General features: G+C 39.4%; 2 protein-coding genes across 6 annotated transcripts in view; both read right to left on the bottom strand.

Moving 5' to 3' along the window:
• The window catches only part of col12a1a (collagen, type XII, alpha 1a), a 42,047-nt gene extending 19,686 nt beyond the window's left edge, over nt 1–22,361 (bottom strand). For 2 of the 3 annotated variants that reach the window (XM_055230902.1, XM_055230901.1), the window contains exons 1-16: nt 22,216–22,361; nt 21,194–21,301; nt 6,327–6,476; nt 6,128–6,247; nt 5,846–6,010; nt 5,614–5,760; nt 5,372–5,511; nt 4,666–4,795; nt 4,177–4,322; nt 3,377–3,506; nt 3,081–3,217; nt 2,548–2,677; nt 2,340–2,479; nt 2,129–2,261; nt 1,938–1,958; nt 1,184–1,323 (exon numbers count right to left, since the gene is read on the bottom strand). In XM_055230902.1, coding sequence (XP_055086877.1) covers nt 1,184–1,323; nt 1,938–1,958; nt 2,129–2,261; nt 2,340–2,479; nt 2,548–2,677; nt 3,081–3,217; nt 3,377–3,506; nt 4,177–4,322; nt 4,666–4,795; nt 5,372–5,511; nt 5,614–5,760; nt 5,846–6,010; nt 6,128–6,247; nt 6,327–6,476; nt 21,194–21,263 — 1,899 coding nt within the window. In that variant the 5' untranslated portion in view covers nt 21,264–21,301; nt 22,216–22,361. Of the gene's footprint in view, nt 1–1,183; nt 1,324–1,937; nt 1,959–2,128; nt 2,262–2,339; nt 2,480–2,547; nt 2,678–3,080; nt 3,218–3,376; nt 3,507–4,176; nt 4,323–4,665; nt 4,796–5,371; nt 5,512–5,613; nt 5,761–5,845; nt 6,011–6,127; nt 6,248–6,326; nt 6,477–7,825; nt 7,948–8,025; nt 8,219–8,354; nt 8,622–9,336; nt 9,607–12,909; nt 13,183–13,362; nt 13,639–13,710; nt 13,990–14,233; nt 14,837–15,120; nt 15,412–15,963; nt 16,138–16,360; nt 16,526–16,764; nt 17,029–18,040; nt 18,095–18,176; nt 18,321–18,446; nt 18,564–21,193; nt 21,302–22,215 lie in introns of all 3 variants that reach the window. The other variant, XM_055230903.1, reaches the window with a different exon arrangement.
• A 1,118-nt stretch (nt 22,362–23,479) lies between these two features.
• Nucleotides 23,480–27,017, bottom strand: LOC117390474 (cell cycle control protein 50A-like). Of its 3 annotated transcripts, none has more exons than XM_055231132.1 (8): nt 26,935–27,009; nt 26,537–26,797; nt 26,124–26,243; nt 25,608–25,715; nt 25,436–25,523; nt 25,224–25,367; nt 24,917–25,126; nt 23,480–24,598 (listed from the first exon to the last, which is right to left on the bottom strand). In XM_055231132.1, the coding sequence occupies exons 2-8, from the start codon at nt 26,795–26,797 to the stop codon at nt 24,405–24,407; spliced, it is 1,125 nt and encodes a 374-aa protein (XP_055087107.1). In that variant the 5' UTR covers nt 26,935–27,009; the 3' UTR covers nt 23,480–24,404. The 3 variants fall into 3 exon arrangements, with proteins under 3 accessions (XP_055087107.1, XP_055087106.1, XP_033844111.1); XM_055231131.1 differs by having other exon boundaries at nt 26,537–26,841; nt 26,935–27,006; XM_033988220.2 differs by having other exon boundaries at nt 26,537–27,017.
• Nucleotides 27,018–27,299: the final 282 nt, after the last annotated feature.

Genomic DNA, 27,299 nt, shown 5'->3' with positions numbered 1-27,299 from the left:
TGTGCTTATGAAAATGGCTCTAAAACATTGGTTCAAACCTAAAAGCTTCTTCACCGTCTGCATGATGAGTGCTGTTTTGAGGGGCTTTGGACAATGATCTAGTACACTGGCCAAGGTAAACATAGACTTTGATGGTTGAAGAATTTGGATGTCTTGTCATAACAGTCTTGACAGTTGATGGATTTACTACAATGCTTTTGGCTTAAGCAAAGAGCAGGGGCATAATTCAAAAAAGCTTGTGAGAGAGAATAACTGGCCATTCACAAGCTTGAGTGCTGACATCCGCTTCATCTTAGCTGGTTTGTTTTTATCACTCTCTGCCTTTTTACATGGAACAAAAAGCAGCACTTGTACACAACATGTGTACTGGCAATGAAAAACAGATTTGTCAACAGAGACTTGCCTTTTAGCTGTCTTATTTAAACTCGCTAAACACACGTTTACAGTAGAAAACATGTAGGAATGAATAATATTATATAATAGAATATAGATATTTTATATATAGGCCCTGCTTTACTGAACTAAACCATGATTACATCTAAAGATGAAGTCCAATGAAAAAAACTGTAACAACTGTAACTGATGAAAGACAGAATAAAATATGTGTCCTTGAACAGCCTTGTGTAATCTGACAGTTGTTGGAGGCCATTTGAGCTTTAAACTTTAAGATAATAGCCACTGGCTGTAGCACAATAGCCAAGTCACGTCTGTGTTACCTCCTAGAGACAATGAGCTTATAATATATGACACCGGACTCTCTCATTATACAGGGACACACTGACCTAGAGGCAAATTCCACTTTTTGGAAAAACCTCTAAAATCACTACTCTGCCTGACAGCTCTGTCACTGTCACAGGCCGTCATTAGGCCAAAAAGTGTATTTGGCAGTGCTCAAAGGAATTACTCTGGTGTAAATGGGTTTGTGGAATTGGAGACACACAAATAATAGTCTATATTAATGTCTAACTTGAGACAGTTAAAGTTCAGATACTAAATGAAAACCAAACATTGTTATTCAAGATTAAGTCAAAATGTGCTACAAAGGATTTAACTGAAAGTACACGAAAACCTGCTGATACGACAATCACATAAAAATCTGAAATGCATGTTAAAGCTATAAGAGTTGCAGGAAACGCAATTTTTAAAATGTATGTAATGTATGTAATGTGACAACTGAACTTACTGTCTGACTTCTGCCTCCAGATGTGGGGACAAAGGTGATCCTGTAGTTCTGAACGCGGCCGGCAGCTGGGTTCCACCGAGCATTCAGACTGGTGGTTGTCTCATTGAATACCACTAAGTTTGTCGGTGGTGCATTTGGGGCTGGAAATGCACAAGAACATAGAAAGGAAAATGAAAATCACAGTGATATGATACATGATATAGTCATGAACAAAATGGTATTTGGTGATAGCATTTACACTTTAAAGACAGGGCCCATGATAAATGTAATGTTTAAATGTAATATTTGATAAACATGTTAATGTAACACACATCAGGATTTATCAGGGACAACAGCTTTAAAGTGGCAGTAGAAAAGACAATTCTTCAATTGATCTTTTCTGAGATGAAATGATGATTAATGAATGATTAGATGATGGGATGAAAATGCATCCAACATTACATGGAGATGATGGATGGATGGATGAATGCATGACACAATAAGCTTTTACTCTCTGGATTCATTTGCTCATGTAGCAAAACATGCATGAAGGAATTCCAAAATCAGCCGCGTAATTGACAAAACATATTCACAAATAGCAATAAATGACAAGGACATAGACAAAAGGCTGTGTCAGCTCGGACACAGAACCACCGAAGTGGCTGCACTGATGATGAGATGATGATTGTCCAAACGCAGTACTGATGACAAGGCAAAACAATAAAACATGCTTCTATTTCCAATTCAGATCTTCTTGCTTTAAACACATACTTACATGGGACAGCGCCTCTGCGCACTACAAAGGCAAAAATAGAAATATAAAATACACACATTTTGATAGAAAAATTTAAACATGGGGGATGTAATCATTGGTCCAGTCTTTCGCAAACATCCTATATGGAAATTCTTGCAAATAAGCCAAAACAGTTAAATCATTACATAAGGCCAAGTAAAGAGGAGTCTTACATGTTCTCTCAGTGCCCAGCAGATCCTCGCTCTCGGACTCATCAGGGTAGATGGCTGTAACAGACACATCATAAGGAGTGTCTGGCTCTAGGTTCTCCAGAACATGGGTGGTTTCATCGTTGTTAAGAATTGCCTATAATGGATGTGGAATACCGTTACACTTCGATTGGGATTTAATATAAATCAAATAAATAACTGGACTTTTCCTCACATATTGGAGGTTGGAGTCTCCCTTCTTTGTCCATCCAATACGATACAAAGCCACATCTGGGGCTCCATGCTCCCAGGTCGCCCTGAAGCTGGTCTGAGTGACTTCTGAGAAACGCAGGTTCTTTGGTGCAGGAACAGGTTCTATGGGTTAAAAGAACCGTTGGAAATTTGTTTGGTTCAGTTACTTAGCACTGTTGTTGGATTCTTACCTGTAATACCCACTCCTGGCATCGACGGACTCATACCCTCATCATAAACTGGAGTTACAGACAGGGCATATTCAGTCTGAGACATCAGATTTTCTAATACTTTGGTAGTCACACTTCCATCAACTTCAAGCTAAAAGAAAACAAATGTAATGTCAACATTATCAGCTTCAGGAAGCTAACTGGCATAGTAAACTGCTTGTTGAACCCATTCAATTTTACAAGGCAAACTGAAACAATTATTCAAATCCTTACTTTAGTTGCAGTGAACTGATATCAAAAACACATGGATGTGACTATAAATGTTGGTAACACATTATAAATGCCATGGAATTCTACAATGGTTCCGGCACGTCCTCTTCACCCTTATTAAAAGTATCTGCAGGCCAAATGTTGTCAAGAACTCTGAACAACGATTTATACACAAAAATTAAAACCCAGTCCAGGTTGCTCATTATTACTAGGATTACTAAGAAAAAATGATTAATCAGAAAAGTTTGAGACAAGACTCAAACATGCAGTACAGTTATACATACTTCCTTAGGATCTCCCTCTTCAGGTTTGTATGTGATCATGTATCTGCGGACAGGACCAGGGGCAGCATCCCAGATCAGCCTCATCGTGCTGTGGGTAATGTCCCGAACCTTCAGCTCTCCCGCAAGAGGCAGAGGCACTAAAAGACATAGATTTGTAGATTTATGCATCCATGAATGGATGTTTTTCAAGGTATTTTGAGCAAGAAAAAAACAATATCCATGGAGGCCAGTTTCTCCAGAAAAGTTAAAGTGCAGCTTTAAAATGCATGATTAGATTTGATTTGTCATATACATACAGGTCACTCCTTGCTGGGTCAGAGGTTCGCTGGCTGCTTCCCCATGCAGAGCAAACAGGGACAGAGTATAGGCTGTGTTGGGGAGCAATCGCTCCAGCTGGACATCTGTCATTTCCCCTCCGACTCTCATCTACAATAAATAAATGTGAGTGACATTTTGTGACATTTGGATGAGTAATATTTCAATTTCACCACACATCTGCTGAACTCTGCTTAGACACAATGGATTTCACACCTCATGGACCAATGATGACATTCCCTGGACAGTGTGAGCTCAGTGCTAACCCACTCCTTTGTGACTTACTTATTTCCCTGTTATTTCCCTGTTGCCTCCTCTGGTGAATAATGAGTCTAACACTACTGCCTTTGTTAAATGTGTCAGTTTGACACATCTGGGCTTCATCAGCTGCTGTCACAACACTAAATTATTTTCTCACTTCTGGTGTTTAGTACTGCTTGCTGATCTGTGGATGTAAATTTGAAGTTAAAGGGGACATAGTATGTAAAATGGACTTTTATGAACTTCTGGCATGTTATAAATGTTTTCCCTAATCATTAATGTATTCAGAGTTGTATTTTTGATTGTTTCATGTATAATTGAGTAATCCTGTATTGTCTTGTATTTGAGGCTTGAGTGCTCTGAATATGACTGTTGCAAATACTCCCTACCCTGAAAAAGGAGCCAATGGGCCTGTTTCTATTATCAAGCTGTTTTAAACCAATATTGCAATTCACAATTAACCACATGTAAAATAATGATCTACGTATGTTACAGTTTAAAACTAACTATAGACTCTTACCTCCAGCTCCGTGGTGGGCCTTGTAGCATTGATGGCACTGTACAGCAGCATATAGCCAGTGGCTCCCTCAGCCTCCTCCCATCGCACACGCATGGTGGTGGTCTGCTCATCATAAATGTTCATGTTTCTCACAGCAGGCAGGGACACTACAAGGAAAATCAAGCTGCTGAGTATGCATTTTTTGTCTCCACCAGAAAACCACCTTTAGTTGACTGAAGTATTTCCTATCCCCTGACATAAAATGGAAATATCCCTATGAACCACACTGTGTCTCATGCAATTAGCACTTAGTAAGATTAAATAACAGCTCAGAACGTTTTTACAATTTGGTCACTGTTTACATAGTTTATTTCAAAGTAAGCCATTATTTAGTTGTTCGTTTACATTCTCACGGCCAGTCTTTACCATTCATCCAACTGTTTATGAGTGTAACGACAAAGAGCAAATATTTTTACAGTAAGTGAAAGGCTGAATGAGGTGGGGACTTACATGTGGTTTCAGTTCCTTTCAGAGGGTCACTGCTCTCCTCTCCCACAATGGCATAGACATTCACCAGGTACTCTGTCAAAGGGTTAAGGCCCTGTAGTACCACTGTGGTCTCAGTGCCATCCACAAACACCTAAAAGCAATAGTACACACTGTTATTAGTATGACAGTAAAGACCATTTAAATTCTATTCTAAGAAGATGCAGCATGTCAGTGGTATTTTATGGTATTTTTAAGAATAACTGAAGTAAGTAAGTAAGCTTGACATTTCCATATATTTTAAATGTGGCATGTCCAATTCCACAGGCACAAATTACTACAAAAGTCAAAAATTGGTTTACTATTAAAGAAAATATCTGGAGTCTGAAAGACTTCATTCAGAAACAGATGCCAAACATGTAAATTCACTATTTGTTAGGCAAACAGAGCTATCACTATGAAATTAAGTTTTTACTTCCTATTTCCCTTGTGAGAGCTGTATGTTTTTGTTTCTCTGCCTTGAGTCAGTTTGTGATGTAATTAGACTCCTGCAGACCAACAGGCCAAACTAAACAATAAGCCGAGAATAGACTAGACTAAGGAGTTTCCCACTGGACTTCAAAACTGTCAGGATCCATTTAGCTACTAATCTCATAAAATAGGATGTGCTAGCTTTTTTATTGATAATAAGCAATAAGCACTGATGTGTGAGCTGCCTGTATTCTCATACTTGTTGAGGGCGACCAGACAGTGTCATGTATTCCACACGGTACTTCTCCACTGGACCCTCTGGACCAGTCCAAGAGGCACGGAACGACTGGTGGGTCACCTCTGAGGTCACCAGGTCAGTGGGGGCATCAGGTGGGCCTCCTTTAAATCATAAGAAAAAAAGAGTATATCAAAGATCAAGTTATTAATACTGGTTAGTTTCTTGAAAATGGTTCATGTGAAATGGTGGCACTGGTAATTTACCTGGTCCCTTGACACTGTTACAGAGGTTTTCTGTGAGGCTGTCCACAATGTCCAACAGGAAGGAGAAGTCAGCCACATTGTACATGTGAATCTCATCTGGGTCAGTGGCAATGGACCTCAGTTCATTCTCATCAGCATTCTTCACACCTTTACAAATCATACACATTATAAGGTAATCAAAATATGAAACAAATTCAAGTGAAATTGTAAAGGAGTATAACAATATTTTTACCAATAGCGTAGAGCTCTATTCCATTATCTCGCAGGTTTTGAGAGTTGACAATGACATCGTCTTGGGACTTGCCGTCAGTGATCAACACTCCAATCTTTCTTGCATTCGGTCTCATCCCAACATTCTCCTTGAAATTGTTCTGCAGAATGTAGTTCAGGGCCAAACCTGAAATATCGATGAACAGTCACTGTATGTTTGGCACTTACCAAATCTCAGTCACTGAAAGGATTAGCTGTCTACATAATTGAAAGAGGAATGTTTAGCTTGTAATTATGTACAGACCAGTTAAGGTGTTGCCTCCTTTATAGGGAAGGTTAGCCACAGCCTCCAAGAGTGACTCGCGGGTCCTGTGTGCATCCAGATGCCACTCAGTTTTGGGGTCACCGCTGTACTGGGCAAGACCTTTACAAATAAAAAACTCTTGCATTAGTATTACTTACATTTTTTACAATGTTGTTATGTAGACAAATTTTGTACCCACCAATCTGGACTCTGTCAGGGCCAATGTCGAACACTCCCACTGCACGAGCAATGAAGGCACGAATGGTCTTGAAGTTGAGACGTCCAATACTCCAGGACCCATCCACTAACAGCACAATGTCAGCCTGTGCTGTGGTCCTGCACTGAACATCTGTGCACACGGTTAGATCAGTCAGACTTGGCCAAAATGTTTAATATAATTGTAACATAGCCTTTCAAAACAGAAATTATGTTGACAATTTATGTATGTGGGAAGGAAAAAAGATTGAGAACATTTGAGAATCAGAAGACAGATGTAGGGAAACAAGAGACATTGTCAAAAGCCATAAGTAATAGAAGTCTTCTTGACAGTAGATCATGCGTTGATCCATGAGTTATTCCACTTCCAAGTCAACTCTGTTATCGACCTTTAAGAAAACTTTCAGAATTCTTCATCCTCTTTTCAAAAACATGGAAAGGCATCATTGTCGGCACCTGAAAAGAGGGCTGCAGATGTTGTACTAACTGCCACTGTCTGCAGCTGAGAACAGGTTACATGATTTATCACGTTTTGATCAAAGCCAAAAATCACAAGTGCAACAGAATAAATCAGTAAAGCTGTCTTAGACAACAGAAGAGGTGTAGCAAAACTATGTCTGCTATGCATGTGCGAAGAGTCTAATGCAATTTATGACTAATGTCCTCAACACTGTCTCTTATATTTATTTAGTGTACACTGATACTGTGAGATTAATCACATTTTAAACGAGATTGAGATTCAGTCATCTCTAATTTTCAATGATATGCTTGGGTGTTTTTATTCAGCCAATCCTTTAATATAAGTAAAACCATGTGGGTTGGGACAGAAAATAGTGAAAGAAATACACCTTTCTTTAGTGCTTTAAATGGCAATGATTAAAGGAAATAATTATTTAAATGGATTTTAAGATAAACTTGAATTTAATGGAAAAAGTGATTTTGTTATGTTATTCATACTGTCATCGTAAAAGTGACAAAAGTAAAATAACAATGGTTATATGATCCTTTGTTTTTTCTCTTCAAATGGCAGCCTTACTGGGATGAGAACAGAAGCAGAACAGTCATCCTGACCTCGTATAAAAACACATTTTTTCTCTCTTCTCACGATTAGCTCCTGTTGTGTTCATAAGTAGTCTAATATTTTATGTCCCCAAGCATATCATTCACATGGACTGAATGTGCACTGGCTGTTCTTGTGTGACACAGCGACTGTGCGTCAGACAGATGGAATTCCCATTAGATCTGTTTTACAAGACTATCATGCTGAGCTCAAGGCATTTAGAGAAACTTAGGTTTTACAAGGCGAGTAGGCCGTTTGCTAAGTGACTGGTAATTTGTGGTGTTGTGGTTTCTAAGAGACACAATACTGGCCCTTGTCTTCAAAGCAATCATAGGTGGACTAAACCAATTTGTTGCAAATTTATATATATATACTGCAATACAATGTGGATCATGAATTGTGCTTTTGTTTAACATGTATACCTCCTGAGTATGGAGGAGGCTCTGGTCCATCAGACATTGTGGTTGTTTCCTTTCCAGCTAAAGGCATGCTCTCTCCTCCTTCAAACATGCCAAATACATTCACTGTGTAGGTAGTATCACCTCTAGAAAATACAAACAATTTGATTAAAACATGGTAAAATAACTTCTTATGTCTACTAAAATGCATTCTGAATACTGACCTCAACTCCTCTAGCACTACTGTGTTGTCATAGGGCCCAACCATCAGTTCACCCAAGTTAATGTCCTCTCCCTGCGGATGGAAAGTGACTTTATAACCTTTTACATCTCCTGGGGCATGGTCCCAGGTTACACGGAAACTGGTCCTGGTTGGTTCTGATGTCTGAAGATTTCTGGGGCCTTTGTAAGGTGACACTGCAATAAAAGTTATAGATTTTTTTTTACTAGCGAGTATAATTATTGTTGCAAAGTGAAGTTTATGTTGGCATAAAAGTTGGAATATCTCAGTTAATTCTACATTTAAAGAAAAATACATATAAGACTAACTCACATGTGGTTCCTTCGCCCTGCCTTGTTTTGCCCTCCCCAGATCGGTAGACTGGGATCACTTGTATTTCGTAGGTGGTGAGGGGGGTGAGGCGTCGGAGTACAGTGGAGGTTGTGCCACCAGGAGCTTTGGCTGCCAGCTGGCGTCCTCCGGCCTTGGGTTTATAGGTAACGCGGTAGTTGAGCACATTCCCAGGTGCAGGTTGCCATGTCACCTTCATGCTTTTCTCTGTCTCCTCTGACACAACTATGGTTCGGGCATTGGCTGAGACTGCGTTGGAAAAAGAGGAGAGGTTTGTTGTTTTAGGCTAGTAGGAATGTTTGTTTTTAAGATTATCACAGTTGGCTACTTTTGAGTGCTACATCCGATACATCTGGTGCTACAGTTGGTTTGGTCATGGTTGTCTGGAATTTTTTTTAAATGCATTACCTCATTAGTACTAGGTTTTAAAAGCTCAATACATTAGTGAAACAATGCAAAAGAAAATAAAAAAAGAATACAAGTACAAGCTGCCCTATGGCACAAACGTCTCATGTTCTGAATTGTATTAAATAGTGGAGATAACAAAAAGTTCCAAAGTAGATTAGTCTAAATGGGTATATTAGCCATCTTTATACTACTGTCACTGGAAAAAGGTACCGTAATATGGTATCCCTTATTATTCCCTTATCCCTTATTAACCTCAAAATAATTATTGATGCAAAATATTATACAAGGGTTTATGTGCTATAGGGTCAGGATACTAATCAATACTAAAATTAGCATTAAAACTGTCATTTGAATTATCAATACTGAATAATAAAATATTACATAAACAGGACAAAAGAAAGGTAGAAGGTTTGGTCCATTTCAGAACCAGTATAAAACCATATGGTATGATTAAAGAAAGTACACCTCTGTTACTCTGTGTTAATTATAAAATATAGGCAGCTAGGATGAACATGTTGAACTAATGCTACATGCACTGATTAAAGCTAAAACATACTGTCTGTGGTCTCCTCTCCCACTAGTGGCTGGCCCTCTCCATGCCCATATGCGGCGTAGACAGAGACTTGGTAGCGTGTCTCTGGAGTCAGTCCTTGCAGAACAGTCTCAGTGAGGCTTCCTTGGATTGACTTCTCTCCGCTCTCCTCTGAATACAGGGACTTCCACGTGACCCGGTACAGTCGGACTCTACCCGGAGCTGCGGACCACGACACGGCAAAACTGGTGTCTGTGACGTCAGAAGTCACCAAGTCTCTGGGCGAGCCAAGTTCTGGAGAGGGAGCGCAAAATACAATCTGTCAATAAAATGCCAGCAACTTTGTGTAACATATGGACTGTGAATGTATGCAACAAAAACATATGCATGTCAAGCTGAAGGGGAAACAACAACTGACATCTTAAGTGGCAAATTATCTTCATTTGAGAGTAAAGTAAGAATATTGCTACTACAGAACAGACCCAGGCTTGTCCAGTACATAGACTAAAGCATACCAGCAAATGAGTATGTACCACAGTTTTAGAACCACTAGTCTACGTTAGAGTTAATTAAACTGGATACATACAAGTCCATGGAAAACAAAACAGGTATTTAAGTTTTTCTCCCAAAATGTTGGGTTTTGATATCAGACTACACACACATGGTGTTGATTTGAAATGCAGATAGAGAGAGTGAATGTTGAGGAAGTAACTGAGACGTGGGCAGATGGCGATAAAGCACTAAGAATCACTCATCTGTCTGCACTGGAATCCCTATAGGTCCCTTAGAACAACATGACTTTCCTTTCATAATCAAAGACCTCTGGAAAACCAATCACGTATCTCTTGCTCCCTTCTCTGCAACACTTTTCCACAGAATATGGGGGAAAATGCTGAATAGAAAAAAAACATGCTACTCGCTGCAAATACAGATGTTGTGACGTTTAGCTCTGTGTTTTTTGTTTTCCCCAAAGACCTGTGCATAGGTGAAGGGTAGAACAACAGTAGTGGGCTTTAATAATTATTAGTCAGCACGGAAGTTGGCCCAAGCTTTGCCTTGCATGTAACCTCAAGAACCTCTAAGACCCAAAATGCTTGCAGCTAATGACAGAATAATCACTGGTGTGGCTGGGTGGTCCTTCTACGGCTCATCCATCACCATAAAAGCCAAGTGACATAGAATAAAATACAGCAGTAGCAGTCTGTATAGTATTTGAGTTGCACTGAGGGGAAGAGGACTTGTCAGCCGGTGAGCCTCCGTGAGTTAACTGTCCACTGCAGATGAATTGGAAAATGATCTCAACAGAAATAATATCCAGAGTTGCCAGTCCTGTGATCTGCACCTTTAGAGCCAGATATGAATTGATGGCCACGACTTAATGAAAATTTCCAAGCTTGCAAGCAGTGCGGATATAAAATAACCACTTATAAATACCGGGATTGTTCCATCAAAAGGGTTATCTTAGCTACGGAAAATCCAAAAGGATGAACTTAAATGACTCTTTTTGGCTTTGTGTGAACTAAGGCCAAAAAGGAGCTCAAAATAATGACTTCTGCAGACAGAGGGGCCACTGCAGGAAGTCCAGCTCACAAGCAGCACTCATTGCACCTCCAAGTCATGTATCAAGACCTGAGAGAACCTTCTGGCACTGTTAGGGCACTGTGGCGAAAAGATCCCAAAGGTGAGATTGTGGGAGCAAGTCTTTCAACATGTACTGCACAATCTGTATCGCAAATGTTCCCTTACAATACTTGGAAATTCATTATCCGTATCAATAGTCACAAGCAAAGAAGTTATAATCTTACATCTGATAAACAAAAAGTACTTGAATCCACTATTTAAATGAAGATATGGGCAAATACATGGCTAAGTATTCCATTGTTTAGCGATAGCTTAGTCCTCTGTTTGAAATAAGACACACGGTTTTGACCTTGGCTATTCAAAATGAAAAGGGATAAGAAGGAATTTCAATCTGAATGTGATACAACTGACCACACATTGTAATTATTGTCTTAACTGAGAGTCACTACAGCAAATAGAGTAGCAGAAATACTAAAATCATGTGGTTTTAATCAGAGCTTAATTTGGAGGAATAAATAGAATGTTTGTTTGTTGTAGACACACATCTGGAAAGGATTTATTAGTTGTTGAAGCCGAGATTTATTTACAAAGTTTTTTTGTCTACGTTCATTCTGTATTATTATACAATAGCCATATTTATTTTCTGAATCAAAAATTGTAATAAACCAACTTTAGGGGAAAAATTCTTGATTAACAGATAAAGCCCACCTCTGTCATAATAAGGAAATGTTAGGATTTATTTATTTCAGACTAACTGAGAAATATAATTGATGCATTCGTGTGGCTATTAATTTCAATTATTTCGCTTGGTGTGTCTTTTGACACTGACCGGAGCCATGCCCCTGCCTGTCTGAACCACACCCAGACGGCAGATGAGCAGAAAGTTCCTGCTGGGGCAGACAGAAACATCAGTATTTTTCTTCAAAGTTCGCCAAAGTTCCAGCCTAGTAAAGTAAATATTTTTCATGTTTGTGTCTAATAACCAGATGTGGGGTGATTATCTAAGCATTTGCCATGACGGTCAGCTTGGTCAGAATGTTATAACTCATCCTCCTCTACGCTTCTGTACAGGCCTTGCTCTAAGCCACAATGAATGACTTTGTATAAACCACTTCGTCAGCCCAGGCCTACACAGTCTTCCCAGAGAGGGTCACTCAAAGCTAGTTTCAAACAAAACAATGAGATCAATGTTTGGACATTTTGAAGTCATGACAGTTTCAAAGTTACGACTAAACAAACTGCTTTGTCAGGGAGCCTTTTTTGTCTGTCTGTTTGGGGACAGCACTGGTGGAAACTACTGCAGGTTTAAAACATTTGGTCAATCTGTAAAATACCATTCATTTCACAGAGTCAAGTGCGTGAGTATCTGATAGACTTTATACAGTGCAGGCTCTGGTATTTACTGACAAAAAGCAAAACAAAACTTTTCAGTATAACACCACTGAAACCAAGTCACAGTATGTTCAGTAACTTATGAGATCTCTTGCAGTTTACTATACAATAACATCACTCAGGTAGAATATGGTTATTCAAATAATATTACATAACTTAAGTAGTCAAATAGTAGTACAAAGTATGGTGTAATCAAATTAAATTCCCATTGCCAACAACTATTAATCTCAATTCAGACTCATGATCCAAATCACAAACTGTTAATTGCACACTTCAGTACATTCAGTCCAACCATCTGCAGTAGGATGTATGCACCAGTCAGACATATGGCTCTCAACTCCTGTTCCAGCCCATTCCTGGCTCTCTTGGGTTTACAAGCCTCCCCCACCCATTTAACATTGCCTTCATGGGCGGCAAAGCCAACCTATCCTACAGCCAGTGCCAACAATTACATCAACTGCCACATTCCCGTCTTTTCCTCTTAAACCGCAGCCTATAGGCTGCCACCCCTGCAAATTGAAATCTCAACTTCCTTCTTGCTGATGTAATTACATTTGAAGACAGCCACATCCTACATGCAACCACAAGACATCAAGCACAAGCAAAACAATATGTCAAATTTACCTTCCAAGGTGGTTCCCGTGCCCAGTAGAGGATCCCCAGCTCCTGAAGCGTAAACAGCCGTAACAAACAGCTCGTACTCAGTGGAGGGCGTGAGGTCCCTTAGCATGGCCTGGGTAGTGTCTCCTTTCACAGATATTTCGCTCCTGTCACCACCTTCGGCTGGTTTGTACGCGATCTGGTATTGAAGGACATTTCCGGGGGCTGCCTCCCAAGCCACTTTCATAGTATTTATAGTTTCATCAAACACACGCAGGTTTCGAGGGGAACCTCTCACTAAAACAAAACGAGTATATCAGTAACGTGTAATTTGGTTTAAAATTATGTCCACCCATTTGAGCCACAGCAACTGGCCTATTGATGTAAATTTATTAACTTTTTTTTTTTTGTTTGTTTTACCACCCACCCCTTCTTATAATGATGGGATACTGTAGCTCTAGCTTCCATGACATTTACCTTCTTTGGTTGTGCCCTGCTCCTTCACTTCTTCTCCCACACCTCCAGCATACTCAGCAGCTACAGCCACGCGGTATGTAGTAGCAGGGAATAGTCCTTGGAGAACAATAGTAGTTTCTGGTCCACTGGTTTGGGCATTTTGCAAGGCATAGTCCCCTCTGACTGGCACATAAGCAATACGGTACCTAATGACTGGACCAGGGGCCGCCTCCCAGGACACCCTAAAACTGTTGGTTGTCTCTTCCGTGATTTGAATATTTCTAACAGTACCTTGCTCTGAAAAATAGAGATTAAATTATCACTGGTTTATGAAAGAATGATGGTATATCCAACTGACAGCCTTCATACCTTCTAATGTTGTTTCTTCTCCAGACAAAGGAATACTGTCTCCTTTTTCATACTGAGCAAACACTAGAACTTCATAAGTAGTGACTGGAGTAAGATGGGGCAGAACGGCCGAGGTGGTCCCACTGGGCACTGCCATAGAAACATAGTCCCCAGTCACGTCTTCAGCCTTACGGAAGCGCAGCAGGTAGGACAGTACGTTGGTTGTCGGGGCTATCCAGGTGGTACGGAAACTTCTGGAGGTGATTTCAGAGAACTGCAAGTCAGTGGGTGGGAGGAGACCTGAATAAACAATGACAGAGATAAGTAATTTTGAGCTTGTTAAATGTTTTGTTGTAACATCTGAAAGAAATGCAACACACAATTACACAATATTCTATTAATTTGAAAATGTATGAATATGGTAGAAATAGTAAGTCATCTGGACAAAGTTTTTGCACATTATACAGCATAAAAATACATAAAAATCTATGAATGTGGTCAATACTATATATAGAATTATTTTAACAAGCCAACTGTTACTCACTCTTCTTGATGATGTTGAGCAGCTCCTGTTCAATACGCAGACAGATGGATTGAGTCAGCTCTTTGGAAATCCTCTGGAAAGCATCAAAGTCCTCCACTTCGTAGACATGAGTGTCCGATGGGGGATTTGCAATGGCTTCCAGCTCGGATCGAACAGCATCCTTAACACCCACGGCAAAAATTTCCACATCAGTATTCCTCAGTTTGGTGGCAGCATCCTTAAAAGAATCCGAAGACTTTCCGTCCGTGATCAGCACCATGACGCGCGGAACGTTTGACCTGGCTCCGCGGGAGGAGACAAAGATCTTCTCTCTGACATAGGTCATGGCTCTGCCAGTGTTGGTGGAGCCTCCGCGGTAAGGGAAGGTGCGCACAGCTTTTACAACAGCGCTGAGGTCATGGTGAGTGTTGAGGGCAAATTCAGTGTGAGGGTCGCGACTGTACTGCACCAAGCTGATCTGCACTTTGCTTGGTCCAATGTCAAAAGACGTGACAAGAACCTCCAAAAAGGCACGAACTTTGGCAAAGTTTTGTAATCCAATACTGTACGAGCCATCAACGAGGAGGACAACGTCAGCCTGGACATCCACTCCAAGAGAACATTCTGCAACAAGAATTTAAAAAAAAATCATATGAGAACTGTCAAATGTTGGTTCTATCAAGCAATAACAGCAGAAAAATATAAAGAAATACAAATCTTTCTTTACAAATTAAAGCTTGTGAATCCAATAAATATACAGGCATCTCTATGACAAGGGTAGAGTGGCTACAGTATTTCATCAAAAGGCATGTTGAAAATGTAAATAAAACTCAACACGGCCCCCACATATGTTTAAAAGTAGTTGTATATAGTAGACATAGGAGAACATCAGTAGCCCATATACTTGCCGGTTGATACTTTGACAGGCTGAGTCTTCTCCATAGCGATGACGGGTTCGCTGGGGGTCAGACCTTTGAGGGCAAACAGGCTGACCTCATAATCGGTCTCGGGGGAGAGGTCGCGCACATTGATGGATGTCTGTGTGTGGCTGATGTACAGCTCCTGCCGCTTCATCCCCGGCACCATGGGGATCAGGGTGAGCTTGTATCCTGTTATGTCACCTGGAGATGCCTCCCAGGTCACTCGCATCGATTTGGATGCAATTTCTGTCACCAGCAGGTTGGTGGGTGGCTCAACAACTAAGAGGGAAATTGAAGTTAATAGAATTGAGAATTGAGTTCATCCAAAAATTGAAGGACAGTACATGACAAGCACTTATGAGCGATCTATGGCCGATACAATGGCCACACTGTTTATGTGCACACCAAAATCTGATTGTGATTGTGATTCTGGGCTCGTGAGATTATTTAGATCATATGAAAACCACGTAATTTGATGTGAGTGATCAGAGGGTCTATAATAAGAAAAAAAATACTATTGTGACCATTTTGCTGTTAGCCATGTGATTTTTAGTCTTATAACTCAAAGATATCTGATAATCACATTTTGAGTGTGCTTTAACTGCAACCGCTGTTAGTTCCACAGTTTAGTCCTGTTGTTACGGAGTTGGTTTAACATAATTTAGAAAATAGACCAGTTTAAAGGTGCCCTATGTAACTTTTCTATGACTTGACAGGTGATTTTATTATTTTTTATTAATTTTAACATCATCAAATCTTCTCATACTGGGTTAATCAACATATTTTTGTCACACCACATTGATTAAAGCAACACAAATAATTTCCACTCACGTTCTTCTCCACTGACCAGAGCGGTGAGCTGCTCATCCACTCCAGAGCACACCTCAGAGATGATTTTCTTCTGCACGTCTTGGATCTGGTTGAAGTTCGGCACATTGTACACATGTTTATTGTGAGGTGTGGAAGCCATTTCCCTCAGCTCATCCTCATCTGCTCCTTTGATGCCTAAAATGAAAGGAATTGGATAGCACACACATCAGTAACAACCCACGTGTTTTTAACTTTTTTGATACAGATGCCGTTAAAAGTCTGTTTTTACAATTTTGGAAAGCGACATCAGTTCAGGTAAGATTGACCTAGCAATGAACAACTCAAGGAAAATAACATATTTTTCCATGACTCTCAAATGGAAGAACTATCTAACAGAACAGAGAATAATAAAACATACCTAGGACAAATATTTCCACTCCAATGTTCCTAAGTCTTCTAGCATGCTCCTCCACTGGGTCCTGGGACTTTCCGTCGGTTATGATCATGGCTACTTTAGGGAAGCTATCTCGCGATCCAGCTGCCTCAGTGAAAATGTTGTTGAGCAGGTATTCAATGGCCTCACCTTCCCAAGGAAAGAAAGATGTTCATTTAAAGGCAAATAATAAGCACTTAACAAACTATCATGTGTTTTAGGGATGAGAACTAAACTATAGAAACTCTAATCAAAAACAGATGGATTCAAATGGATCATATACACATATAGAAACATATATTACAGATTACACATCTAAAATTATACAAAACTACATGAAATAATGCCATAAATGTTGCCAGGTAGTAGGCTGAGGTTGAATGGCATACCTGTCATTGTGTTTCCCCCCTTGTATGGTAGGGAGCTTATGGCTTGGAGCAAATCCCCTCTTCTGGTGTACTGAGTCAGGGTGAACTCTGTGCGGGTGTCTGTGCTGTACTGGACCACAGCGACGCGTGTCTTGTCTGCTCCGATGTCAAAAGCTCCAGCCAGGGCTCCAATAAAACTACGAATGTGCTGAAAGTTCTCCCTACCCACACTCCAGGAACCATCCACCAAAAACACTAAGTCCGCTATGGCACTGACAGAGCACTCTGAGGAGACAAAGATGGATGTTGTAATAAATGCTTAGTATAAAAAGCTGCGACTTTGATTTATTCCAACTGACTTCCAAACAAAGAAATATGCTGATGTTAGGAAAACATTTTCTACTGGTCCGTTCCTTGATCTGTCTGTCTAAATAAAATCAAATTTATGACAGATATTTGGACTGAAAACTGCATTCTCACATCAAAGGAAATATGTACCAGCGCCAAACAGTGGGCTGGTTTTGTCATTTCGACAGGCAGAGGCGTTTAATTGTGGCTTTACAGACTAAACATTTAGCAGAAGTTCCACCTCATTTTTCAGATTCCTAATCCCAAAGGGTTTAAACTCATGAACTTGGCTTTCAGATCAGTCTATAAGAATAATGTTCCAGGATTATAAGCATGAACCTAAATCTTCATTCCCTTAAAATATAGTATACATACGTGCAATGATGTAGCAGTGAAAGTTTTACAGAGGTTTTGAGGTTTGAGACCAAAAACCTGCTTGTTTACTTATAATTTAAGGTTTTTGGAAGCTCTGGCTGTACTAGGAAAAGTTCCATTTGAGGCGGACAGATAGGGTAAAATAAAAATTAAATATTCCTTCAAAACACATGGACCACCAACAACTAAAAGGGAAAACTGATTTAAAGCCAGTTTCTTTAAAGCAACTTTTAACCATTTCATAACTCGCACATATACGTGGCAGGACCCATACGTCAATACTCAGGCCTCCTGCCTTTTTTCTATGACGCAAAACAGTAACTAGCTTGAAGCCCCTTTCTTGATGCACAACCTGGTTCTAATTAACAAAACCCATATGCGGCCTATTCACTGTTGGGCTCTGTCTGCTCACTCTATGGCAGAAGTTAAAATGTAGGTCTGAGCAAATGATTCCACATAGGAAAAAAATATGAAGATGACAGTTGTGGGGGCAAAGGTAAATGAAAAAGCCTATTTGAAAGCTACATGGGAAACAGGGATGGATTGGAGTTGACAGGACAGTAAACATACTCACTCAAGGCATCAGTCTGTGGCTTTTTGGCACGATCACTGGTGTTACTGGACTGGACTAAGAAGAGGCACAAAGTCACCACATTAAATAATACAATATAAACTGTGTCGTACTTAAAAGGTGACTGGAGAGGACTTACTGGTGACTTGGCCAAAGATTGGTATGCTTTCTTCTGACCCATAAAAGGAGTTTATGGACACTGAGTAATCCAAATCAGGGGTCAGGTTTGTAAGGGAGGTTATAGTGGTATCTGCATCAAGGTTAAAATCTCGGACTGGCTCATCTAAAGGACAAAAAAATCAAACACAAAACATTATGTTAAAAACATTAACAATGGCATTTATTTTCCTTTTTTTTTTCTTTTTTTTTTTTTTACATACAATATTGGTAGTTGCTTTTGTTGACTTACCTGCATCTGATACGACTTGTATTCTAAAGCCCTCTATTGTGGATGAGGGTCTTTTCCATGTCATTTCCACTGTGTTCTCATTTAGAATTTTAAATTTCATGTTTGATGGGGGTTCCACTGCAACGTAAGAATTACAGTTTGAATCACAGAAATCAACATGTACAGTATGATATTTGTACACAATAATGCTCTGTTATAGATTCCAACAACAAACACTTCATGAGAAGTAAACTGCTCTTGTTGTTGGGTGGGTGCACATACAGTATTTGTGAGAACACATGACAACACTGTGAGAAGTGTGAGAAGCCATTTTGAGATAAAATGGCATTTGTTTGAGTTGCTTGACTTTGTTGGTCTGCAGCTCAAGCACCAGCATATGCAACATATGCATACGTCCAAACAGACTGTACCAAAGAGCAAACAATGAGTGAACCATCCACACATGCTGAGTGCAGTCAATACAGTCACATGCCCCACCTCCGAGCTGGCTCTGTTTACCATGAGGTGGATCTCTGCATCACGTAAATAGTGACTTCACTTTCGCTGGACTGATTATACAATGGGAATGAAGCCGTCTTTCACATCCAGACAAAAGTGAACAGGATATGTTCTATATACAACGTATATAAACATATTTCACAGAGGATTACCAGTTTGTTATTTGAATAGTTACTCCCTACAGAGGCATACATCTAATGCAAACATGACGTTATAAAAATAATACACAGCATGTCACTGAAGACTCTTGTGTACTTTCTCATGGGTGAAGGATAATGCATACACTACTCAGGATATAAAGAAGAGTCCATATAATAAACACAGGTTTTCACTGAGTGGACTGATCACAACATCATGCATCATGTACATGAGAAAGTTGTTTGGTTCAACAACTTTGACTGACTCCTCAGTAGTTTCCATGTACAGTTGAGACCACACAGACACAGAGGACGATATATTTTAAAACGATATTCTTCTTACCACTGTGACCGCAAGAACTGAACACGTCAGTATCTAAAATGTTTTCTTTTTCCTTTTACATGTATTGAAATGTAGAAGGATGAATAGTAGAGAAAATATTATTGTGGGGCTTGTGATTGAATTCCTTAATATTCTACCTGTTGTTTTTTTTTAAACATATAACTTTTTGTGACTCAATGGGAGAAGATTGGAGATTATTTAGAGATACTCTTCTCAGCATGGTTAGTAATGTTTGTATCTATATAAGTATTTAAAATCAAACCTCTTAGCATTTAAGACAGAGGTGTGCAAAAGTGTTTTAGGCATCAGTAAGAATCATTGTAATCTAAGGCACAGCAGAGGATAGAGGAATATCACTGTAAAATATTACTTCTCGAAGAAGCCATTGTTTCTGACACAATGAGTGCACAGGCAGACGACAAACAACAGCCCACCACAAACTCTATTAGTGGGATTGGAGAATCACCAACCTGGCACATCAAATCAAGGGGTCCTGCTGAACTGCATTCCCAGTCATTTTCCACGCGTTCCACTCAAAGTACGCAGTTAGAGACACTGAGAGACTATATCCAGTTATAGGAGGTGATGGACTGGGGTGTAAGTAGGTATTTTCATGGTTTGTCCACATTGCAATCATAGGTATGAAACTTTTATGATGTTTTTGAACTGATCTTATTGGTGTCTGCTCCATCAGTTGTTAATAAAGTTCCCCTCTTCAGCTCCAGGGCTCAGGCCTGGCTACTGTTGTGTTAGAACCAAGTCTCCAGCTCTGCAGCCAAGCAGCAGTCCAGGCCTGAATGAGTGCCAGAGGACAGACCAGAGGAGGAGCGAAGAGTAACTCTCCCAAAAAGGTAGGAGAGATGCCAAAGTCATTCCACAACATGTGCTGACATTAAACATTACTGCATATTACTTTCCATACGTATTGCAACTCAGCACTTTTGCTCGAGCCCACAAAGAGGCAGTAGAAAGGCTCTTTGTCTTTGTGCTGTCTGACTATTAATTTGCGATTCTCGTATTTCATCTTTCCATTCCACTGGTGGAGATACGTGAAAGGGAGTTGCATCCTGCCAAAGACCGATCAAGGAGGAAAAATCTAAAGGTTTCCACATCTACTACTTTTTTATTTTCCAAGATTTTTGCCTTGGAAGTTCGCAAATGAAATCACAAAGTTGTTGTAGAATTGACAGGCAGATTTTAAATAATATACAGCTCATAATAGCTTTGGTGACAAGTATGGCAAAAGGCATTACAAATTATCAGCATACATTTGGAACACATCAGTCAGAGGAATTTTTGTGTAAGAAAACTTCGTTATGTTACCATCAAGGAAACATTTTGGACAGAAACACCAATGACTAATAATAATAAATCAGCCATTGACCAAAGGCAAAATGTAAGATTTTTTTTGTACCAATAAACTCTTACCACAAACAGTAAAGTCAACAGAATCGTTCCAGTTGTGCTTATTATGTTGATTTAGTCAATTAAGATTTATTCAGAGATAGCAGTTTTAATTTACTTTTGGATTGCCCATATCTGGTTTCCTTGTGATAATATCGGCAAATTAATACCAGTCACAATAACAACACACATAAAAACACTTTATTTTCTTACCAAATACAACGATTTGTAGTACTTCTATGATAACATCAAACACCTGATCCTTTAGACACAACAGCAGATGAGAGACAGAGGAAAGGCAGAAGGAGGGAGAAGTGTGTGTATCTGTGTGTGTGTGTGTACTGTTGCCAGGTGGTTTCATTTACCTTGAGCATCTATGGAGGAGAGCAAAGCTGCAAATAAGGCAGCTGTGGCTAGTGACAGCCCTATCTTCATGTTTAGCCCTTTATATCGTCAGCAGTGCATCAATCAGTCTGAGGATAAAGGAGAGATGTGTTAGGCCCCTGGTGCGGCTTAGAGTCTAAACACTGGTCTAAGAGCCACAGGATCAGCTGGAGCAACATGAAAGGGACAAGACAAGACAATAAACCACTTTAGCTAACAGACAACGCCTCTGAACGTGTCTCACCAAAACATCTCATCTCAGTTTGATCAGATTAGTAGATATACTACAGACGCACTGTTATTACTACACTAAAGAAACTTCAGACCTCCGCCAGACTTACATAACACATGCCACACCTTATAGCCAGCTAATGCCAATGCAAAAAGCAAAGTAGTATAGTTCAAACAAAAATAATAACAGTGAAATTTGTAACATTACTATTTAACGCATTATAATATTGTGCAGTTTCTCTTTTTCCATCTTTTCATGAGGAGATAAAACTTACAAATTTATACACCAATTTATTCATCCTCTTGAATAATGTAATAGCAACTGAAATGTTTCAATCTGCAACCATCTTACATTTTTACTGGCTATAAATTGTTGAATTCTTCCCATTCAGTCTCGTTCAAGCCCATACTTCCACATACAGTAGACATAGTGCCCCCCCTGGTGTATGAGTGAAGAACTGCAGGACCCAAAGTCTCCCTCTTTCTCACAGCCCAAATCCTCTAATTGCAAATCCAGACTTTTTTGTGAAAATCCCCACCTGCTTTCTGCTATCACATACTGCTTACTGATAAATACAGTTAAATGGCAAGAATGTATATTAAACAAAGATAAAGATTTAAATACAATAAACCAACTAAAAATGCTCAACCACCGACTTGAATTTTCAATTAAACTAAATTGTATTAATTTAAGTGTTCTAGGAATAATTTCAAAAGCACTTGATGCATAAAGTTTGAACTGAAAATCTCGTTTAAAAGACAAATTACTCACCGTTACCACCTAAATGAACGGAGCAGAGGATCGCTGCTGCTCGGAGCCTGTCCCTGTGCAGAGTACAAGTGTGAGGAGACTGCGCCGGGACCCCTCTCTCCCTCACTACTACTGGAAGCTCCGCCACAGATGTCCAAGAAGGAAAAGCCTCTTTCCAAGTGGGAAGAATCTTTCCACCAGCGGCTACTTAATAGGGGGCAGATCCCAAAATCTCAATTTACCATGGGAGCTCCAGACCTTTTCCTGTCTGTAGATGTGCGTGCCCCTGATGTCATTTAAGATGCCTTCTTTGGGAATGGTTTAGACTGCATTCTTTTGAGTCTGATCATTTATCAAACCATGGACACGAGATAGAAGGACACCACATGTTAAATAAAATGAACCAGAAGAAATACGAGATGTCGCTTGGTTTGACAGACATTATTTGACAAGGCTGTATAAAAACGTAGGCTGAACAAAAATAAGGCGCAAGACACAATGGGACATATTTCTGAGGGCTCTATGTGATTATCCCAGGCAATAATTGTTTTTTCTTGATTTCTGTGATGTTTGATTTATGTGATCTATGATGTATTTGGCGCTTTCTAGTGTTGGATGCAATTTACTACATGTAAAGCATTTGCCCAGAATCGTGCTGGTGCTTCCTGTATTTTAAATATTCATTTCAGACTACTACACTTTATTATACTAGCCAAGCGTAATCCTAATCAAATAATTTAGTCCCCAAATGTGGACAAAACATAAGTGTTCTTACCAGCATAGGGTACACTACTTATAGCGAGAAATAAAATAGGCGTATAAGACAACGAGGCACAGACACACAGCATCCTGGACATTCAGATATGTGTGGAAACTTATGATTTGTGTGTTAGAGATTCATTGATTGCAGGTTGGATTCAGATTTATTACAGGAGCAAACATTTGTGAAGAAATATTGCCCTCTGGTGGTTACCGGTTACATTGCATCCCTTTGTTTGCGAAGAGCTTGCATGACGATATTCTCCTTATGTCTGGGGATAGATTAATCCTCAGCCAGGTATATTTTTAACTATTAACATCGATCAAGTTACTGTGCAGACACTGCGCTGTGATGGCCCACTCTCTGTAGCAGGTTGTCCCACCAGCAGTGAATACTACAGTAATATAATCATATAGAGAAGTTGAACCTAACCATTATTGTGGCTATGTACTACATGGCCTTACCGATGTTATATCATTTGGAAGTATACATTTGATTATGTATGTTACAGAGAGATTTAGAAAATTATCTCAAATACTTTAATCATCGTCAGAAAAAAAGTTCACCATTATACCACACACATCGTTCAATTGATAAATACATGCACAACAATGACCTTTTAAGGGCTGTTTAACTTAACAAAGAGTGTTAATGAGGTGGGTGTACAGATGATTTAAAAAACAAAACAAAAAAAAAAGCAATGTTGAAACACTTCCAGTAAAGAAAAAAGTGGGGATATCTGGTAAACACTAGGTAAGCCTACCATTAACCTTGCTGCTTTCTGAGATGATTCAGAATACAGTGAACATTTTTATGCAGTTAGATTTGGTTACTAAATATTTATGGAACCTTCCCGACTTACACAATGCATTTCAAACTAATAGAGCTGAATAACTTTTATTCAACTTTCTCAAATGGTAATTTATAGACATGCACAACAACACTTAAAAGTGCATGTGTTTTGGTCAACGTTCTGTTATACCTGACCATTACTTTAGATACATTTGAAAATAGTACTATAATCCCAACGTGCTGCATCAAGCTCAAGCATATAATATCGACTCCTTTCCAGCCATAAGCAAACTGTCCTAACTAGATTATGTGTGTTTTAAGTACTACAATATAGATATTTCTGGTTTTCCTAAGAGAGGTATATGGATTTATGAGGCTTCAGCAGGACGCAGTACAGTGCTGGACAAAAAAAAAAAAAAAAAATGCATAAATCCTTCAATAACCGTTTCTAAAATAAAATGTACAACTTTCAATAGAAAAAGCAGAAGTTAACATTCTTAGCAGCTGGCTTGGCATCCTTCTAGCTGAAAATATAATTTACACAAGTTAGCATGAGGCGCATTCAGCAAAGACAACATACATTTGCAGACCAGTATATCCGCATTCAGCTGTATATAAGGTCCTATAATGGTCCACCCGGGCATGCAGAACAGAGTACTTAGTTTGGAATATCAGCACTGGTGTTACGGTTGTCATATTTGTGGTGAATGATCAGTAAAACAACTCCCAAGAAGAAGCAGATGGAGCCAACCGTAATGTAAGCAATTCCAAGAAAAGGATTCTTTCCTCCCATCCAAGAGATTGTGCTCAGAATCATCCGCTTGCGACCATCAAAGCTGAGCACAGGGTAGTCTGATTTTACAGAGTTAAGAAAAAAGAAAACAAAGTATCACATTTATATTGTACACACAGTGCACAATTTGGGAATTTGAGGCTCGGTATAAGCAAAGTGTTAGGCCTATGTTTATTTGGAGAAGTAGCAATTTATGTCTATAAACTGATTACATCTATGGAGTATTCTACGTAACAAGAGAGAAACATCCAACTGAAATATTAAATAAATTTCAATGATTGCACCAGTACCTTTCATCTGTTCTAAAATAATAAACTGCACCTTCTTCTGATTTGTACTATCAAAGATGAATGCACAATATTATTCTGAAAGGATACTGTAAGTGATTGACAGAATGTATCTGCCGCTGGGGAGCGTGGGGGTCGTGCTGGACTTCTTCTGAATGATGCGGTAGAGTTTGCGGAAAGTGGGCAAAGCAGCTGTTCTCATCCACACAATGAAGTCCTCATTGATAAAGCCATTGTTCTCTGGGTCTAATGGGTCCAGCTCATACACCGGCTTTCCCCAGTTCACAGGTTTAGATGTGCCTAAGTCCAGACACAGATCATGTTACAATCAGGTTGAATTCAGGTTTTCATTCATCATTTCATTCAATCCATTGAATAGTGCAATACATTGCAATACCTTGAAAAGCAACAGTGAGGTTGGTGTTTCCATTGGGATTTCTAAACTTAACATGTTTGTCTGTCCACCAAGCAATGCCCTTCTTTACCAGTGGAATTTCAACCTTTGTGCCATTAGAGTCAACATAATGTAACTCCAAAGTATCTGAAATGAAAAATTAACAATATAAAATCCAAATACATATAATAAGAGATTTCAGCAGTGCCACTTACCATTAAAAAGGCTGTTTGCAATGGCCCCACATGGAGCAATAGGCAGGCCCTCGCTTGTGCGATACGGTTCACATTCTTTGCTTGGATCCTGAAGTTAAACATAATTCCTCACATTATTAGCACGTATTGTTTTTAATCTATTTTACTGCTGAGTGTGAAAGCAAATGTGTACCTTTAAAGCTGTCGGATCCCCATTCAACTGGCTGTCATCCCTGGATTTCACATATCTTCTGTGATTTTGGTAGAAATTGGATAAGCCATAATACATAAATACATTACTCTGTAAGAAAAAGGCACATAGTATAGAGCAAAGTTAGACTTAAGACAAATTTCATTGTTTAACTAGAGTGTTTGTTTGTGCCATCCTCACTTGTAACATTAGAATTGGTCCAATTGAATTATGAAATGAAGCTGGTTTAAAGGCACACCGTTTATTAAAAATCAATGCAGCCTTTCAGGCAGGACCTTTTACAGAATATTTTAAGACTACAAGAATCGATAGTAATGAACACTTTGCAAACATTCAATGCCTGCCTTGGACAAAAATAGAACATAATGGACCAGTTGCACTAGGGAGATATTTCCCCTTTTTGTTGTACTGTACACAAAGGTTCTTCTCCATCAATTCTGATGGAGGGGGCATCTATTATTCATTGTACCGCATATTGTCAGCAAGATTCTGGCTCACCTCAAAGGGCTGCTCCAGTGTAAAGTTCATGGAGCATGTGCAGGGTGTTGTGCTGTTCCAGCTGAAATTCCTGGCACAGGCATAACATTCGCTCTTACTGTCAACACCTGTGTAGTCGATCTATGAACAAAATATACGCGTTATTAAGCAATACTAAAGGTTTTGTTTGTTCGTTTGTTTTTATTCTATGACTGGAAAAGATATAGAAATCATCCATTTATCAACATGATCTTGTTACGGAAGTGCTACATTACTGTGGGAAAATATGGTTATTTCAACAGGTGCCCGTGCGAGAATCCATCAAATACAGGAAACAATTTACAAATAGCAAATTTGAGTGATTTTAAGTAAAATATAGAACAGAAGTATTCTATAACATAATTGTCCTACTCCTGTTTTTTTTATAGATTTACCTCGAACTCTTTGATGTTGTTTGAGGTGACGTACAGGCCGATGCCGATGGGGATAAAAATTAGCCCGATAACGAAGAAGGCAGGGAGCACAGTGCCAGCGGTGAGGATGGGCTGCCAGGCGGGGAGTCTCTGCTGTTTAAACGCCGTGTTGTCTGGTTTTCTACTTTTATCAGCGCCCGCTCCACCGTGACCCGCAGCTCCAGAGTGGTGTCCGTCCTCTTCCTTCGCGTTGTAGCTTGACGCCATCATGGCTGTGATCATCTGATTCGGGCGCAGTAATCCACTTTAGTTCTTTAGTCTATAGACTTCGTCGTTGTTGTAAAAAAAATGTTAGAAGCAAGAACAACACTCATAAAAAGTAAAAATGTCTCAGCATGGCAGCGTCGTCCTTATCTAACTTAATCATCTGTCTATTTTATGAAATGTTGACTTCTACGTGTTGTTAATCCCATCCCAAGAAGAACCCGGAAGCCTTTGAACCAATGAGATTTTAGTATTTTAGTATGACGTCACAGTGGAATACGCAAAGCCCACGCCCATTGAGCGCAAACAAAAAAAGGATTAGATACACGATACACGACAAACCTATTATGTAACGCTATAAAATGCTGCAATATTATTATGAACTACATGACCATGTCAGTATTGGACAGGCATTCAATATTTGTTTGTTTTGCCTATTTCCTATTCCCGTTTAAGATGTTCTAAGGCTAAATGCTTTTTTTTTTTTGCTTTTTTTTTTGTGAGATTATATAGATTTTTT

Source organism: Periophthalmus magnuspinnatus, chromosome 22, assembly GCF_009829125.3.
Source record: "Periophthalmus magnuspinnatus isolate fPerMag1 chromosome 22, fPerMag1.2.pri, whole genome shotgun sequence".
In the NCBI taxonomy this organism is placed as follows: Eukaryota; Metazoa; Chordata; class Actinopteri; order Gobiiformes; family Gobiidae; genus Periophthalmus; species Periophthalmus magnuspinnatus.
The sequence above is the reverse complement of the archived record's forward strand: the minus strand, read 5'-3'. Positions and strand labels throughout refer to the sequence as shown.